This window comes from Erinaceus europaeus, chromosome 8, assembly GCF_950295315.1.
Source record: "Erinaceus europaeus chromosome 8, mEriEur2.1, whole genome shotgun sequence".
NCBI lineage: Eukaryota > Metazoa > Chordata > Mammalia > Eulipotyphla > Erinaceidae > Erinaceus > Erinaceus europaeus.
The window spans coordinates 56906246-56923841 of record NC_080169.1 but is presented as its reverse complement, the minus strand read 5'-3'; the positions used below and the strand labels follow the sequence as shown (position 1 = coordinate 56923841).

Genomic DNA, 17596 nt, shown 5'->3' with positions numbered 1-17596 from the left:
TTTAAAGGGCAGAAATATGATAATGTTAATACTAAGAAGTTATTTATCGTAAACAAAAACATGAGAGATAATAAGTACATATAAATAATATATTTAAATGACAGGGATAAGTAAGATTTTCTTTCTTTTTTTTAATATTTATTTTATTTATTTATTCCCTTTTGTTGCCCTTGTTGTTTTATTGTTGCAGTTATTATTGTTGTTGTCGTTGTTGGATAGGACAGAGAGAAATGGAGAGAGGAGGGGAAGACAGAGAGGAGGAGAGAAAGACAGACACCTGCAGACCTGCTTCACCGCCTGTGAAGCGACTCCCCTGCAGGTGGGGAGCCGGGGTTCGAACCGGGATCCTTATGCGGGTCCTTGTGCTTTGCACCACCTGCGCTTAACCCGCTGCGCTACAGCCCGACTCCCAATTTTCTTCTTTCTAAGTATATTTCATATTATCCTTACATCATCTTTTCAGATAGTTAAAATAGATATAATAAAAATCCAACAGGGAAATTAGGCAGTAGCGCAGCGGGTTAAGCGCACATGGCACGAAACTCAAGGACCTGCATAAGGATCCCAGTTCAAGCCCCCAGCTCCCCACCTGCAGAGGAGTCTCTTCACAAGCGGTGAAGCAGGTCTGCAGGTGTCTTATCTTTCTCTCCCCCTCTCTCTTCCCCTCCTCTCTCCATTTCTCTCTGTCCTATCTAATAATGACATCAATAAACAACAACAATAATAACTACAACAATAAACAACAAGGGCAACAAAAGGGAAAATAAATTTTAAAAAATCCAACAAAAAATAAACAAAGTAATTTCAAATGATTTAATTCACAGAGGAGTAACTCTGATAGTGAGAAAGAGCATAAAAGGTATATCCCTCCCCCAAAAAAAATCAATAGTGTACATTTCTTGTAAAGGAAATAAAAATCTTGAACTTTTATTTTAAAAGATCCACTGACCAATAGGGGAAAAGGAGGTAAATTTTTCAGATCATTCCCCCACTTCATTATTGTCCTTTTTCTGTTATATATAGTCCCTGTCATGCTTGTATTGTGCAAGACCCCACGTTTTTCAGTCACATGCTTAAAGCCCATCCTGTAAAATTGGGTGTTTCTTTTCAGTACAGGATATGGAGAAATAAAGTCATAGTTTTTTATATTTTTATATTACAGAATTACATGTCAACAGGGGTTTAAATCCACACCATTCCCACCACCAGAGTTCTGAAATTTCACTTCCCCCACTGCAATCCACCAAAGTTTCCCTAAAGTTTTAAGACATGGGCCAACCATCTTCTCTACAACTGTCTGTCCACATTTATACAAAGTTGTCCCTTCTTTTCCTGATTCAATCCTCTCTTTCCCTTTAAGCCACTCATGACATCATAACTACCTCCATATGTCCCTCTCCTTTTCCTTCTCTCTCTCTGAGTGCTGATGGAGCTGGAGTGCAGAGTCCTCTTATCTTCATCCTATCACTTCTTCCCTGCTGGGAGTATGGATTAAGGTTGTTTATGGGGAGCAGAAGGTAGGAGTTCTGGCTTCTGTAGCTGCTTCTCCACTGAGCATAGGCATTGACAGGTCAATCCATATCCCCAGCCTGTTTGTATCTTTCCCTAGTGGACCAGAGCTTTGTAGATGTGAGGGTCCAGGACACATTGGTGAGGTCACCTGCCCAGAGAAGTAGGGGTGGTGTCATGGTAGCATCTGCAGCCTGATGTCTGATAGGTGCCATGACCTAAATTGAGAAAAGATGGTTAATGGACAGGAACCAGAAAGCAGGATCATAGCAGATACGATTAGGGATTTTAGGATAGAAGAAAGCTAGGAAATCCATTTTAGGCATGTTCCTGGGGACATACAACTATGGTAGTTTTGCTTGAGTTTGGTAGCTAGCCTGAGGTTGGATGAGAATATTGTCTGAGAGAATGGTGTCAGAGTGGAGAAAAGGGCTAGAAAGTTGGGTTAGGGAAGGGAGTAGTTCCCATTCTTATATAAAAAAATTGTGGCTAAAATTATTTATCTCCATCCACCTGCTTCAGGGCCCATATATAAATGCATATTTATATTTAGTGCCAGAGCCCGTGTAACCTCTAAGTTGCTATTGAGATTATAACTCATGGTCACATCTAAGGAACATTGCAGGCTGCACTCATTTCAGGACCAGTCTTTTTCAAGTGGCTGGGTAGGATACCCCCAGCCTCCCTTCAGAGACTGGGGTTATGCTTACCGTCATTGCTTTATGGTAGAGCCAAGGTCCTGAGAGGGTCCACAAGACATTGTTCCTTATGGAAGTGACCAGTGGTAGTGGAGAGAGGGACCCTTTAGAGGTCAAGACACATCATATGTGTATGGGAATCCAAGGATTCCTAACTAGGACCCCAGATGATCAGGTGGTGTGATATTAACCAAACAGGCCATTATTAAGTGGGCCAGTCTCTTGCCTTTATCTAACTTTTGTAGTCCTTTCTTTATCTGATTATCTTAGATTTTCTCTCAGTTCAAGTGTTCAGTATCATTTGTTGAGCCCAACCAGAGTTGGGTTTGGGGGATCTGTCTTCTTTGGGCCTTTCTGTTAGGCTGTCCTGCTAATTTGGTCTAAATTCAATCAATTACAGAATTTATGATGCCTTCTTTAGGCACTTCAACCATTATTAAGCGCTTTGATTTTGGGTTATATGATTGCCACTTGTTTATGGATATGTGTACACCTGTATTCAGTACCCTAAACCCTAGCCTAATCAGGTATCTGTTACTTACAAACTAGAATTCCTTAGCAATAAATTTTAATCTCTTCTTGCTCTATCACAATGGGAGTAATATTGATATGTGAATTAAAAAGAAAACATCATGTAATGAAGCATTGATCTCCAAGTTAAATATAGCAAGGGCTGTGTTTACAATTGGGAAATTTCTGTATCATCTATAAGTGCTTACACTTTGGACTGTGGCATCTTCTATTTTATCCTCCACTTTACCTACAAATAACTATGATAAAATTACCTGTTGGTTGCATTATAAGCTTTTACTGAGTAATCAGTGATATCATATGCCAGGTTCAGTGTTGATAGTAAGAATGAAGGACAACAAAAGTCTTCAAGTAAACTTTGGAGCAGAGTATGGTGGAGATGAACATATAAACTGTTCTAGATCAATGTGATGAGGATTGTCATATATATATATATATATAGATATATATATATCTTAAGGGTGCTGTGGAAACACAGAGAAAAGACATAAAGTTCTTTTTTTTTTTCTTTCATACCTTGGGGAGGTGACATCTAATCTGTGGAGGTTAACCAGTGAGAGAATTGTTTAAATGAAAGTAGAAGAATTAGTGGCATCACTTGAGACTTGTTGAAATGCGGCTTACATTCATATTTGAGTTTTGTTATTCTGACCATAGAATAGAGGATGGTGTGATGGATGCAAGGGGAACAACAGAAAACCTTCACAACTGAGTGAGAGATCTGAAGTAAAATAACAAATTAGTAAGATGGGGTGGTCTTAAGAAATATTTAAGATGTAAATTTTTTAAAAAAAATTATATTTTTTCCCTTTTGTTGCCCTTGTTTTTATTATTATTATAGTTATTATTGTTGTTATTGATGCGGTCGTTGTTGGATAGGACAGAGAGAAATGGAAAAAGGAGGGGAAGACAGAGAGGGGAATAGAAAGATAGACACCTGCAGACTTGCTTCACTGCTTGTGAATCAGGATCCTTATGCTGGTCCTCGAGTTTTGCTCCATGTGCACTTAACCTGCGCGCTACCGCCCGACTCCCTAAGATGTAAAATTTATAGAACTTGTAGTTAAATATCTTGCTTTCCAATCTAGATGGCTGTAAGAGTACCATTTGTGAAAAAGGATGTTTAGGAAAGTTACCTCCTACCTGTTATATGTATGTGTTTATGAATAGTTTAGAAGATATAAACTCATATTCATCCATAGATAAAGTGTAAAGTATATTCATGAAATGTGTAATATGTATTCATGAAATAATTTATTTTCTAAAATGTGCAAGTGCTATTATTTTAGATGTTCTTCTGGACCTCTCAGTACTAGTAAAGTTATACAAGAAGAATCCAAAAGATGTTCTAACTCTACAGTTTATCTACTACTACAAAGTTTCAACAAGGGGGCTTGGCAGCAGTGCATTGGGTTAAGCGCACATGGCACAAAGCTCAAGGACCAGCGTAAGGATCCCAATTTGAGACACTGGCTCCCCACCTGCAGGATGGGGGTCGCCTCACAAGCAGTGAAGCAGGTCTGCAGGTGTCTATCTTTCTCTCCTCCTCTCTACCTTCCCCTCCTCTCTCCATTTCTCTCTGTCCTATTCAGCAACAACAGCAATGACAACAATAACAATAACTACAACAACAAGGGGAACAGGACCAACAAAAATGGGAAAAAATGGCCTCCAGAAACAGTGGATTCCTAGTGCAGGCACCAAGCCCCAACGATAGCCCTAAAGGCAAAAAAAAAGTTTCAGCAACATTTCATTGTCCTTTCTCTGTTTTTTTTTTTTTCTTTTTTGCTGTTGTTAAAGATATTTTTAAAGACTTTCTTTTAAAAATCTTGTTTTTTAAATTTTTATTTATTACTTATTGGATAGAGATAGAGAAATTGAGAGGAGAGAGGAGATAAGAGAGGGAGGAAGAGAAAGAGAAACAGCTGCAGCATTTTTCACCACTTGTGCAACTTTCCCCCTACAAGTGGAGACCAAGGACAAGAACCTGGGTCCTTGAGCATTGCAACATGTGTTATGAAAATAGTGTGTGAGATTTCCTGATTCTTATGATCTTGAATATTATGAATTGTATTTTTTAGGGTGCTTTCAAGTCTATGGATCTGAATCGTGTCATCAAACTTCTTGAAGAGACTGATAAAGTAAGTTTGGAGAAAAACATTGGTGCTATGTCATTTATAAATTGTGACTTCCCTGGAAAAGTTACATGTGTTTTCCCAAAAATACCTTATTTCTCTCCTTTTGTTGAAAGCACTTCATACGGTATTTATCTTATATTGTAAAACTTAAAATTCAGTGTGAATGCATTTAACCTGGAAGGAGGCTGAATTTGGGGGATGGGAAAATTTACAATAGATAATAAGCAGAAGGAAGCATTTAATTAGAGAAATTATTCTAGCCTCTGCTAGTTGCATGTTAGGAAGTAAGAAGTGAGGAGTGAAGGTAGAAAAGTCTATCATGTATTAAAATTTTCTGATATGAAATCAGGATATATATATATATATATGCATACACTTATACAGACTTGTAAGTAATTTATTTTGATAAAAATATTATAGTTAATACCATGGAAATAAAATTATTTCAAACAAGAGACTTAAATTTCAGAACTGAGCCATCGGGATAAAGGGTAATGAATGCATATATTCATATGCACACTCTTCTGAGATTACACTCTTTGAGAATTAACTGAATGCCTAAAAGCCAGCATACACTCTACAATTATGACGGCTTGAACAAGAATACATACCTGTAGAATGTGATAAATGGTTTGACCATGGTAGTACAACCTATTAAAGTAAAAATAGTATTCTGTAATTGGTAGACACAAAAAATATGCTAATTGTTTTAAGATTTTTTTTAAATGATTTATTTATTTTTATGAGAAAGACAGACCAGAACACTGGCTTAAGTAGTATCAAGGATGAGCCTGGAACTTCGTGCATGCAAGTCTGTGCTCTGCTACTGAGATAGCTCCACATGCTTATGTTTTTCTAGTCTCTACATTTTTACATAGAAGAAAAAAAATAATGATATAAGAATAATTTGTCTTTTCCAGGCTGTTTATTGTGAAGTTTTAATTTTAATCATGAATGCATGTCTGTATTAAGAAAAGAAAATTCAACTACATAAAGCTCATAATAGCTCAATAAGAAAGCTAAAAGAAAGTATGGAAAAAGTTATAGCTTTTTAAAAAATAGGTTAATAGGAGTATAGATTAACACCATTACCACCACCATAGATCTGTGTCCCTACACCAAGCTCCTACAAATGAGCTTAAGATCTACACCCCCCCCAAGTCTTTTACTTTCATGCAATTAGCTTTTCACAAACAATTTGGAACATTAAAATGGGTCTATGAAGATAGAGCAAAGGCAGTGCACCTAATTTATGCCTGAGGCTTGGAGATCCCTAGTTCAATCTCCACATCACCATTAGCCAGAGCTAAGCAGTGCTCTGGTATTGTTTCTCATTAAAATAAATGAATAGCTAATTTAAAATATGTTAGGGTAGGTGATTGTATGACTAGCTACCTTCTGTCCAGGTGTCCATGTTTAAATTTCCAGCAACACATGGGAGTGCCACAATCCTGGATACAGTTCTGCTGTTATGGGATCTCTTTACCCCCACCTTCCACTAAATGAAAAAAAAAAAATGACCAGGGCATAATGAAGTTTCACATGTGCAAAATCCTGGGTCACCAAAAAAGAGAGAAATGAAAGAAGGGAGGGAAGAATATTAGGAAGACAATGTGACTTACTAAAGAAAATACATCATTGTCTACAGTTTTGTTTCTCTGATCTTTAGATTGTACCACTATAGTGGGCATATTTCGAAGCTAAAAATATATATTTCTAGAGTCAGACAAACTTGGCTCCTAAAATACCACTTATTAATATTTGGACAAACTGCTTGTGTTTCAACTTTGAGTTCCCTACTCTGGAACAAAGGGATAATAATAGTATATTCCTAATGGAATTAAATTGAAGATTAATAAATGGTGGACCAGGAGGTGGCACAGTGGATAAAGCACTGGACTCTCAAGCATGAGTTCCTGAGTTTGATCCCCAGCAGCACTTGTACCAGAGTGATGTCTGGTTCTTTCTCGCTCTCCTTCTATCTTTCTCATTAATAAATAAATAAAATCTAAAATAAATATTAATAAAATGAAAACGAATTAGTGCCTACAGAGGTGCATGACATACATGGATGCACAACACACTTCAGGTGATGTTAATATTCCCTCTAGAGATAATGTCTATTTTTCATTAACCTCGTTTGGATTCTACATTTTTAATGGGATTTAACATTTTTTACTGATAACTTAATTTTTCCTTCACTGTTTTAAGTAAACTCTTTTTGTGAGAGAGACTGAGTCCAGAGCACTACCCTGCCATTTGTGATGTTGTTTGTTTTTGTATTTGTTGGTTTTATGTAATGGATGATCGAATCCAGAGCCTTATGCATCCAAGATACATTTCACCACTTAGTCATTTTCCCAGCTCACAGGAAACATTTTATAATACTTACATCTTAATATAGTAATCTATGAACTACTTGATAATCATAACATACATCCTCTCTATACTAAAGAAATTTTTAGAAATCTCAACAGTTATAATCATAAACAGCTAAGCTAGATCATTTGTTTTAGGATGATTTAGAAGAAAAACAACTAAAATCTGTGAAGAAACTGGTGCAGTGTTATCAGAACGGACTTGTATCCTTTATATATAAGTTTGCTCATTTTCTTTATCATGAAATAGGTGCTTATAAGCAAATATATTAATTTTCTATTGCTACTCTTAACTTGTGGCTATCCCTTTAAAATAGCAACACTTTCACTCCTGCTTCTGACCTTGCATCTCCTTTTCTACCTCTTTTATAAAAAACTCTGTTACCTTGGACCTTCTTGAATAATCTAGAATGATTTTACCATCTTAAGATCTTTGATTTAATCATATCTGAAAGATCCCTTTGTTATGTCAGGTAGTATGTTCACAACTCCAAAGGATCAAGATATGAACATCTCTGGGTAGGCCATTATTGTTTACCACACTAAATAAATACCTAACATTTTGTGTTTTTAAAACAAAATCTTACATATTTATGTACTTATTAGATATATACATAATTACATATACATATTTTTGTTTTTTAGAGAACAAAATAGAGGAAACCGATACTGTGAAGTTAACTCTGTGCTTGCAGGCTCGCTCCAGGTGCCCCACCCCCCTAGCCAGTGGAAGTGAGGGTCAGAGCAGCCCCCTGGGAGTCCTGGGGTGGCTCCATGTGTCAAGGGCAAGTGCTCAGAGAGACAAGCAGTCAGCTCTGGGAGAGCCTAAGTGTGGCAACTCATTTATTGGGGGAAAAGGCAGGCAGATATACCCATTGCTCTGGGGGAAAGGTTGAGGTAATTATTAACCCAAACACAGAGCAACACAATGCATTTTGACCTACAGACTATTTGATCACAAGTAAAAGTTACCATACAAGGTTTGATCACAAGCTTCACAATGTATATTTTTCCGGAGATAGACTGCAGGCACTTTAGGTAGGGGTGAAGGGAAGCAGCTGAGCAATCAGGATGTTTGCTGGTGGTTTTCAAGTTGGCCATACACAGTAATTTATGGTCTTTGTTTAAAAAGGGAGGAAGGGTGGCATGTGTAAAGAGGTGCCCATGTCCGGGGCCCAAGTCATAAATTCCAGAGGTCAGGGGAGATCTGCCTTATCTCAACCCACAGGGGGGAGAGTTTGGGGTCGACCTACTCAGATTCTCATGGAAACAATGGGCCTGGGCTTTCCCAGCAATGGGTCCAGCCCCCAACACGTGCTGATAGCAGTTTCTGTAAGCTCAGTACAAACAGCATATATAGTCAGGAGAACCTAGTCAGTTTTATTTCTACCAGTCACCTTGAGTATTTCCATGGTAGATAAGCTTCTGAACTTCTTCACCTTTGTAATATAGAACTGAAAGCAACTCATGAAAATGTCAGTAGGACCAGATGAGATAACATATATGAACATATTTGATGGCTTGTAAAGTATTAATATATCACCACTGAATATACCACCATGATAAGAATATATGTATGTCAAGATCCCAGTTGGGTGGGGGAGATGGCACAATGGTTATACAAAGAAGACTCTTATACCTGAGGCTCTGTTCAATCCCTCAGACTACCATAAGCCAGAGCTGAGCAGTACTCTAGGAAAAAAAAAACGGTTTTGGGGTGGTTGTTTTTCTAACCTTTGCCTAGATATGCTATTGGAAAGTTCAGTTAGGTTATCCTGAAAACTTCTCTCTATAACCATCTTATCACAAACTAGTAACATACAGTTCTAGAACTGGCAGTGGCAGTGGTTCATTGATCGAATTTTCATCAATATTGATCTGAACTATCTATGGCAGTTGTCCACCATGACGTAACAAAGAAACCAGTTTAGTTTGTTCCAGCTTTTCAAAATATCTTAAGCCTTCTATTCAGGGAAATGTGCTTCACAATTTTATCTAAACCCTTTATTACTTTATTTTTACTTTTTTTTTATTGGATAGAGAAAAAAACTGAGAGGGAGAAGAGGAGATAGGGAAAGAGACAGAGAAGAGGTAAAGAGATAGACACCTACAGCCCTGCTTCACCACTTGTGAAGATTTCCCCATGTAGGTGGGGATCAGGGGATTGAACCTAGGTCCTTGTGCATTGTAATGTGTGTGCTTAACCAGGTGTGCCACACTGCCTGGCCCCTGAGCTTGTTGTTTTTTGTTTTTGTTGTTGTTGTTGTTGTTGTTGTTTTTTGCTTGTTTTGTTTTAATCAGAGCATTGATTAGCTCTGGCTTATGACAGTGTGGGAGATTAACCTGGGACTTCACAGCCTCAAGTATGACAATCTGCATAACCATTATCCTATGTACCCCCACCCCCTTACCTTATTTTTATATGGATTTGTTGAAGACTTGAGATTATCATGCATTATTTATAAGTAGACAAATTTTATTAGTAACTTTTCTTTTTTCCTATCTTAATCTGGTACCTCAGTAACTAATCATTTTGTTTTTGACTAGAGAATTGGTGACAAATGGCTCTACTTCTGTATGCTTCTAGTAGACTGAATTTTGTACAGCGTAAAACAAAGATAGGTTAGAATATCTTGGTCAAGGCGTCAAGTGGTGACACATTCAGTTGAGTGCACATTACCATGCACAAGGACCCAGGTTCAAGTTCCTGCTCCCCACTTGCAGGGGGGGCACTTCATAAACAGTAAGGCAGGTCTGCAGGTATCTTTCTCTCTCCCTCTATCTTTCTCTCCTATCAAATAAAATAGAAGGAAAAAAGAAAAAGAAGATGATGAAGAAGTGAGTAAATAGTCACTGAATACAGTAGATTCATTGTGTAGGCACTGAGCCCCAACAATAACCTTAGTGGGAAAAAAATGTATCTTGATCACATCTCTAAAAAGTTAAAAAGTTCGTATTTCTTTATTTTTTTTTCAGGAATTTTAAAGTTTATTCTGGAAAATTGAGAGCATTTACTTGTTAGGCCAAGAGAGTAAAATAGAGAGAGGGAGAGAGGAAGAGAAGCCCCCAGAGCTCTTACTCACATGTTGATGGGGCACTCACCTCGGGCCAAGAGCAAGAAAGACAGAGAGAGAGAAGCCTCTGAGAGCTCCTACTAACATACTGACCTTGGCAGACAGGAGAAGTTTATATTTCTGATATGCCCACTTTTTTTAGATTGTGAGGGTTTTTTTTTTTGTTTACTTGTTTAAGATTTATTTACTTATGAGAGAGAACCAGAGCATCAACCTGGCATTGGATCAACTTGGGATCTCATCCCTGAGGGTCCAACGCTTAGTTTATGATGCCACCTCCCAGGCCACTCCCCTGTCTTTCTTAGGAATGCACAGAGGGGGCCAGGTGGTGGTGCATTCAATTGAGTGCACATGTTACCAGATCTAAGGACCCAGATTCAAGCCCTTGGTCCCCATGTGTAGGGGGAGCTTGAGTGGTAAGCAGTTCTATAGGTGTCTCTCTTTCACTCTTACTAACTCCAACTGCCCTCTCAATTTTCTCTGGCCTATCAAAAAAAGAAAGGAAGCAGTGGATACTTCCTACAGACACCAAGCCCCAGATATAACTCTGGATATATATATATATATATATATTTTTTTTTTTTTAAGGAAGTGCCTACAGGAAATGAAGTGGTAGGATTCAAGCAAGAAATGCAAGTCTCAACTATCAGTACTATGCCCTGTTAGCTATAGAATATGAACTATGCAATTTGTTCATATTAGCAATTGCTTTTTAGTTTTCCAAGAAATACTTCTTAAAGATTTGCTTCTTTACTAGTGGGGGAGAATAAGACAAAGAGCTGGAGCCTCAGTCTGACACATGAAATGCCAGGGATCAACATAGGGACTTCATATCTGACAATCCAAAGCTTTATTCACTGCATCATCCCCAGGTCACACCAATTGGATTTTTAAGTGGCTAAAATTAAAAAGTACTTGTATCTGAAGACCTTGAGAAGATTATGTTTTGCTTTCATACTAGCTTAAAAGGAAATAAAATTTCAGTAATTTAAGTCTTAAAAGCATGAACATTTAAGTAATGTTACGAAAGTCATCCATTGGGATTAGGTGAGAGCACAGCCAATGTAGCACACAGGTTACCATGCTGAAGGAGTGGGGTTTGAGCCCCCAGTCTCCACCTGCAGTGGGAAGCGTCATGGATGTTGGAACCAGCTGCTGGTGTATCTCTCTCTCCAGAGCCCCAGTAATAACCCTGGTGACAAAAACAAACAAAAAATGAAACAAGGGAGTTGGGTGGTAGCGCAGGGGGTTAAGTGCACGTGGCGTAAAGTGCAAGGACCGTGGTGTAAGGATCCTAGTTAGAGCCCCTGGCTACCCACGTTCAGGGGAGTCACTTCACAAGCGGTGAAGCAGGTTTCAGGTGTCTATCTTTCTCTCCCCATCTGTCTTTCCCTCCCCCTCTCCATTTCTCTGTCCTACCCAACAACGACAACAATAATAACTACAACAATAAAACGACAAGGACAACAAAAAGGAATAAATAAATAAATATTTTTTAAAAATAAAAAAACGAAACAAAGGAAAAAAAGGTTATGCATTAAAGTAAGGTTGGTTTGAGTTATGGATTTTGAAGTAGTGTGTGGTTGGAAATGAAGGATATAATTGAGTCATCAAGTTAATTTTTTCCATATGTTATTATTCATTAATAATAGTAAGTCATTGATAAGCTAGCTTTGTGGTGTAATAGTTGATAAAAAAAATTCTATGATGTAGTGAGTAGAGAAAATAATACTTTTGGATAAGAAGTTACTGTGACAAAAAATAGTATTTGAAAAATTTTATGACTTGAAGTTCAGTTTGCACAGTCTATTTCTGCTCACAATAAAACAAACAAACAAAAAAGACACCAGGCTTCTAAATATAAACTGATAGGACTTGTAGTATTAACAAAAAATAAGTAAGTTTATGTTCTAAGTTTTCCTCCTAAACTTTAAAATTGGTGAAGTTAAAAATGTCAAGCACATTTAACAAAGTAGATAAAATTCCAGACTTTGCTTTTTCTCCCCCTCCAACTTCCTTGACAGAAATACTATTAAGAATAAATTTCTTTAAAAATATTACTCTTAATGTTATTTCTTAACTAATAATATTGAAGCCTCTCAGGGATTTAGCACAAATATTTAAAGTTCTAAATCTCTGTGCAGAAAAAATTGAAAACCAGCCTTCTTTTGTAGAATCTGCATGTAATATCCTAAAATTATGTGGGTAAGTTATTCTTTGTTCTATATTAGCATGCATTATAGCAATGTGATAAAAAATTTTCAGAACTCTAGTGATTACTTTATTCAAAAAGTTGAATTGAAAAAGTTATACTGTCATTTGAGATTGATAGTTATGAGAGATTATAATTATATTAAAAATGTTTTATCATGAAACTACCTGTCAGTTAAATTATATATGTTAGATAAGTTTTGTGGACAACAGTTAATTCTATTCTCTTTAGAAAACATGACTCTCAGGGCTGGGCGATAGTGCACCAGGTTAAGTGCACACATTACAGTGCACAAGGAACGTGGTTCAAGCCCATGATCCCCACCTACAGGGAGAAGCTTCATGAGCAGTGAAACAGAGCTGCAGGTGTTTCTCGGTTCTCCCCATCTCTCTCCCCTCTCAATTAGTTTCTCTCTGTCTCTATCCAATAATAAATAAATAAATAAATAAATAAATAAAAGAAAAAATGGCTTTTAAAGTTTTTGTTAGTCTATGTATCTTATTTGATTTGACTTTCCAAATTTGAAGAATAAAATGTCACAAATTATTTTTCATGGATGTATGTTTAATGTAAATTAGAGGTCAGAATTATAAAATTAATGACTCTTTTATATGAGTTTTCACAACCTTTCTTTTGCTTCTTTGCTGCCACATAGTGGCTAATCAAGATATATATTAATTTTTTTGAGGTTTTCAATACAATTTAATTTCTTGAGTTAGGAGTAAATCCTTGTAGCCCTTTCACCAATTTAAAAGAATACGTTTTGGAGGGTATGGGATATGGAGTTCTGGTGGTGGGAATTGTGTGAAATTGTACCCCTCTTATCCTATGGTTTTGTCAGTGTTTCCTTTTTATAAATAAAAAAAAGAAAAACACATATACAGATAGAAATAGTTGAACCATATGGAGATTTTTAGCTCTCCAATCTTTTAGATTTAACAATAGTAATATATAAATTTTTATAACTACTTTTCACTTATTCTTGTATCTGAACAAGAGAGTAAAAATATATATATATATATATATATATATATATATTTTTTTTTTTTTTTTTTTACCAGAACACTGATCAGCTCTGGCTTATGGTGCAGGAGATTTTGAACTTGGGACCTTAGAACATTAGGCATGAGAGTCTCTTTGCATAACCATTCTATCTATCCCTGCCCTGAATGACTTTATAAGGTGAATGCTTTTAAAGAACTCGTATGTCCTAATTGGACATAATTATCCTGGATGTGAGGGTGATCTGGTTGCAAGATCTATCATCCTCTTGTCACTCATGGTCATCCCATTGATCATCCCACTGGCCACCATTGATGAGTTAATTCAGCTGAATTGGCTAGTTAACAGGTATCTCTTTCCTCCCTAACCACTTCATGTGTTTCCCACCTGACTGAAGAGGACAACCTTTCCTAAATAGAGATGGTTGGTTCAGGGTATATGAGTAACTGTTTTTCCTTATAGAACCTTCAAACAAGTTCTCAAGGAAATTATTATCTTGATGTGGAGATTACATTATATGAAACATTTTTAAATTTTGAGGCAGTGCAACTCTTAGAATACCAGGTTCATAAGAACTGCTTTCAACATTAGTGCATCTACAGAACACTACCAAGATTTGGTTCTCTATGAAAGCAATATTAAATGTTTCATTGAATGATATCACAAATCTTTTGAGTTGTACTCACTACACTGCATATTTCATAATTATTTACATTATTTTGACTCTCTTGATTTTTATCTTTTGCCTACCTGCATAATGTACTATCATCTGATTCCTTTTACAAAATATTTTTTCTTTCTCTTTTTCTTTCTTTCATTTTACTAGGGAGCTAATAGTTTATATTATGGTTGTTGACACATGAGACTCATGTCTCTTTGCAACAAACGTCTGCAAAACAGGCTTCCCCTCCACCATCATGCACCAGGACCCCAAAGCCCCTCTCCCACCAAGCCCCTTCCTGCTCTCCCTCCCTAGAGTTCTGTGTTTTGGTACAATACTAAATCCTAGCCAAGTTTTCCTTTTCTGTCCTTTCCTAAGTTTTGCCTATGAGTGAGATCATCAAATATGAATCCTTCTCTTCTTTGGTTTATCTAACATTCCTTCAGGCTCCACAGTCAAAACATTTCTGAGAGAAATATTGGAAAAAAAAAGTTTTAATTAAAATCAAGCTTTTCTGGTTTTGTTCTCTTAAGTAGTATTATTTCTCAGTGCACTAGAAGTATAATGATTATTTTCTATTCTCTGTAACTATTTGGTCAAAAATTCTGGGTTTTGTTGTTGTTTGTTTATTTATTTGTTTTGTTTCCTTCATAGTAAAGTAATTAGTTCAGGGATAAGAAAAACTAGTTTTAAATTTCTTCCACTGAGAGATCCAACAATAAGCTGGATAAGTTTTCAAATGAAAAAGTCAATCAAATAATAGAAATGAACCTTTCCTGCCATTTATAAAACTGTCATTTGGGGGCACAGGAGAAAGCATAGTGGATATGCAAAAGATTTTCATCCCCAAGGCTTCAAGGTCCCAGGTTCAATCCCCAGTACTCCCTTAAGCCAGAGCTAAGCAGTGTCATTTTTATTTTCTTGCCCATGAAATATCTTTATATTCTAATGATATATGCATGTATATTATATATACATACACATTATATTAACATATTTTATACATAATATACAAATTATAGTAATAAATAAACCAAACATTCTCATTCTAATGCTTGGTTAATTTTGTTGGAAAAGTTTAGTTGTCACTATTAAAAAATTTTCAAAACAATTTCCCTTCAAAATTTCAATTTCAAAAACTTTTCAAAGCTTTCTTAACTTCAAAAGGACATATAACATATTTATACCTATAAATGTTCATGTAATTATGAAATTAATCTACATGTAATAGTTCTAAATTCTGTTTTTAACCTTTAGTGTACTTTTCTTGAAAAATATGTATCAAAAGTCCTACACACAAGGTACATTATATTTGAAATAATACAGAAGATTCAAATACTAAAGTCATCAATAGCAAAATTTTATATTGAGGAAATAATGTTCACCCCTCCTTTGATGTTTTAATGAATGACCTAGGTTTGAGTGTACTGTATTTTATGATACTAGTTGTAGTAGCTATGAAATATAATTCTAATATAATTAATACCTATTAGCATTGAATTTCTTCATATCCCCCAAATATTTTATATTGTACATGATAACTAAGTCAGTTTATAAGGGGTGAAAATAGACCATTGGTCTACTAACTAGAATTTTGAAACTTCAGAAATCTTTGATATCTTTTGTTATAAAGAAACCCAGATCTGTGCATTTTTCTAATTTTGACAGTACAGCTATCTTTTACTATATGATGAATATATACTGTTATTTAGCCCTCAGATAAAAATAATTGCTTATGCATTGTTGCAAATGTTTTTTATTTATTTATAGTATTTATTTTTGTTTTATTTGTTAGTACAGAGGAAAACTGGGAGGGAAAGGAGATAGAGAAGGAGGAAGAAAGGGAGACACCTGAGCACTTTTTTAAAAAATATCTTTTATTTAAGAAAGGATAAATTAACAAAACCATAAGGTAGAAGGGGTACAACTCCACACAATTCCCACCACCCAATCTCCATATCCCATCCCCTCCCCTGATAGCTTTCCCATTCTCTATCCCTCTGGGAGTATGGACCCAGGATCGTGGGTTGCAGAAGTTGGAAGGTCTGACTTCTGTAATTGCTTCCCTGCTGAACATGGGCGTTGACTGGTCGGTCCATACTCCCAGTCTGCCTCTCTCTTTCCCTAGTAGGATGGGTCTCTGGGGAAGCTGAGCTCCAGGACACATTGGTGGGGTCTTCAGTCCAGGGAAACCTGGCCAGCATCCTGATGGCATCTGCCCTGAGCACTTGTTTTCAACTTATGAAACTGCCCTGCTGGAGGTGGGAGCCAAGGTGTGCGCTCAACTGGGTATGCCATCACCTGGCCCTGTTACAAAAGTATTATCTTAACTCATATGATTTTTCTTCTCACTTCTTAATTTTTACAAACTTATTTTGTTCTCCTTTTGGTCACTTAACTTGAGTGCTGTGAATTTGCTAGGGCTACAGATTTGCCAGGGTAAGATATTACCCACTTATTCTTTAGAAAGGAAATTTTCCTCTATAAATGATGCTTCAATGAAGTAACACATTAAACATAATTCATATATCTTTTATTCTTATTAAAGCCTGCCATTTTTGAAAAAGAAAGTATCAGATGAAATAACATATGCTGAAGATACAGCCAATTCACTTGCACTTCTAGGTACGTTAATATTTCTTTATATATATATATATATATATATATTTGTTTCCTTTTGTTGCCCTTGTTTTATTGTTGTAATTATTATTGTTATTGATGCCGTTGTTGTTGGATAGGACAGAGAGAAATGGAAAGAGGAGGGGAAGACAGAGAGGGGGAGAGAAAGACACCTGCAGACCTGTTTCACTTCTTGTGAAGCAAACCCCCTGCAGGTGGGGAGCCAGGGGCTTGAACCGGGATCCTTACACTGGTCTTTGAACTTTGCGCCTCATGTGCTTAACCCGGTGCGCTATCGCCCGACTCCCAATATTTAAGATAGAAGAATGTAACATATAGCAAGTCTTATTGACAAAAAAGGAAGTGGTCTCACAAGATTTCAATAAAAGTATTCCTCCAAAGTTTGATGGCTTTCTTATTTATGCTTGAAAACTAATCATAGTATGCTTGATAATAAATTTTATATTGTTTTCGGGGCAGGTGGCGGCACACCTGGTTGAGTGGCACATGATACAGTGCGCAGGGACCCATATTCAAGCCCCCAGCCCCCACCTGCAAGGGGAAAGCTTCACAAGTGTTGAAACAGGGCTGCAGGTGTCTTTCTGACTTTCCCTCTCTATCACCTCCTTCCCTTTCGATTTCTGGCTGTCTCTATCCAATAAAGATAATAAAAAAAAATTTTAATTTTTTATATTGTTTTTCACCCCAGCATTTTAAATTCACAAGTGATGAAGCAGGGCTGCAGGTCTTTCTGACTTTCCCTCTCTATTACCT

General features: G+C 36.6%; 1 protein-coding gene across 4 annotated transcripts in view; it reads left to right on the top strand.

Moving 5' to 3' along the window:
- Positions 1-17596, top strand: part of CFAP69 (cilia and flagella associated protein 69) — an 83703-nt gene that overhangs the window by 13024 nt on the left and 53083 nt on the right. For 3 of the 4 annotated variants that reach the window (XM_060196261.1, XM_060196259.1, XM_060196260.1), the window contains 4 exons: positions 4820-4879; positions 7393-7458; positions 12424-12533; positions 16752-16828. In XM_060196261.1, the coding sequence (XP_060052244.1) occupies positions 4820-4879; positions 7393-7458; positions 12424-12533; positions 16752-16828 (313 nt within the window). The remainder of the gene's footprint in view (positions 1-4819; positions 4880-7392; positions 7459-12423; positions 12534-16751; positions 16829-17596) is intronic. The other variant, XM_060196262.1, reaches the window with a different exon arrangement.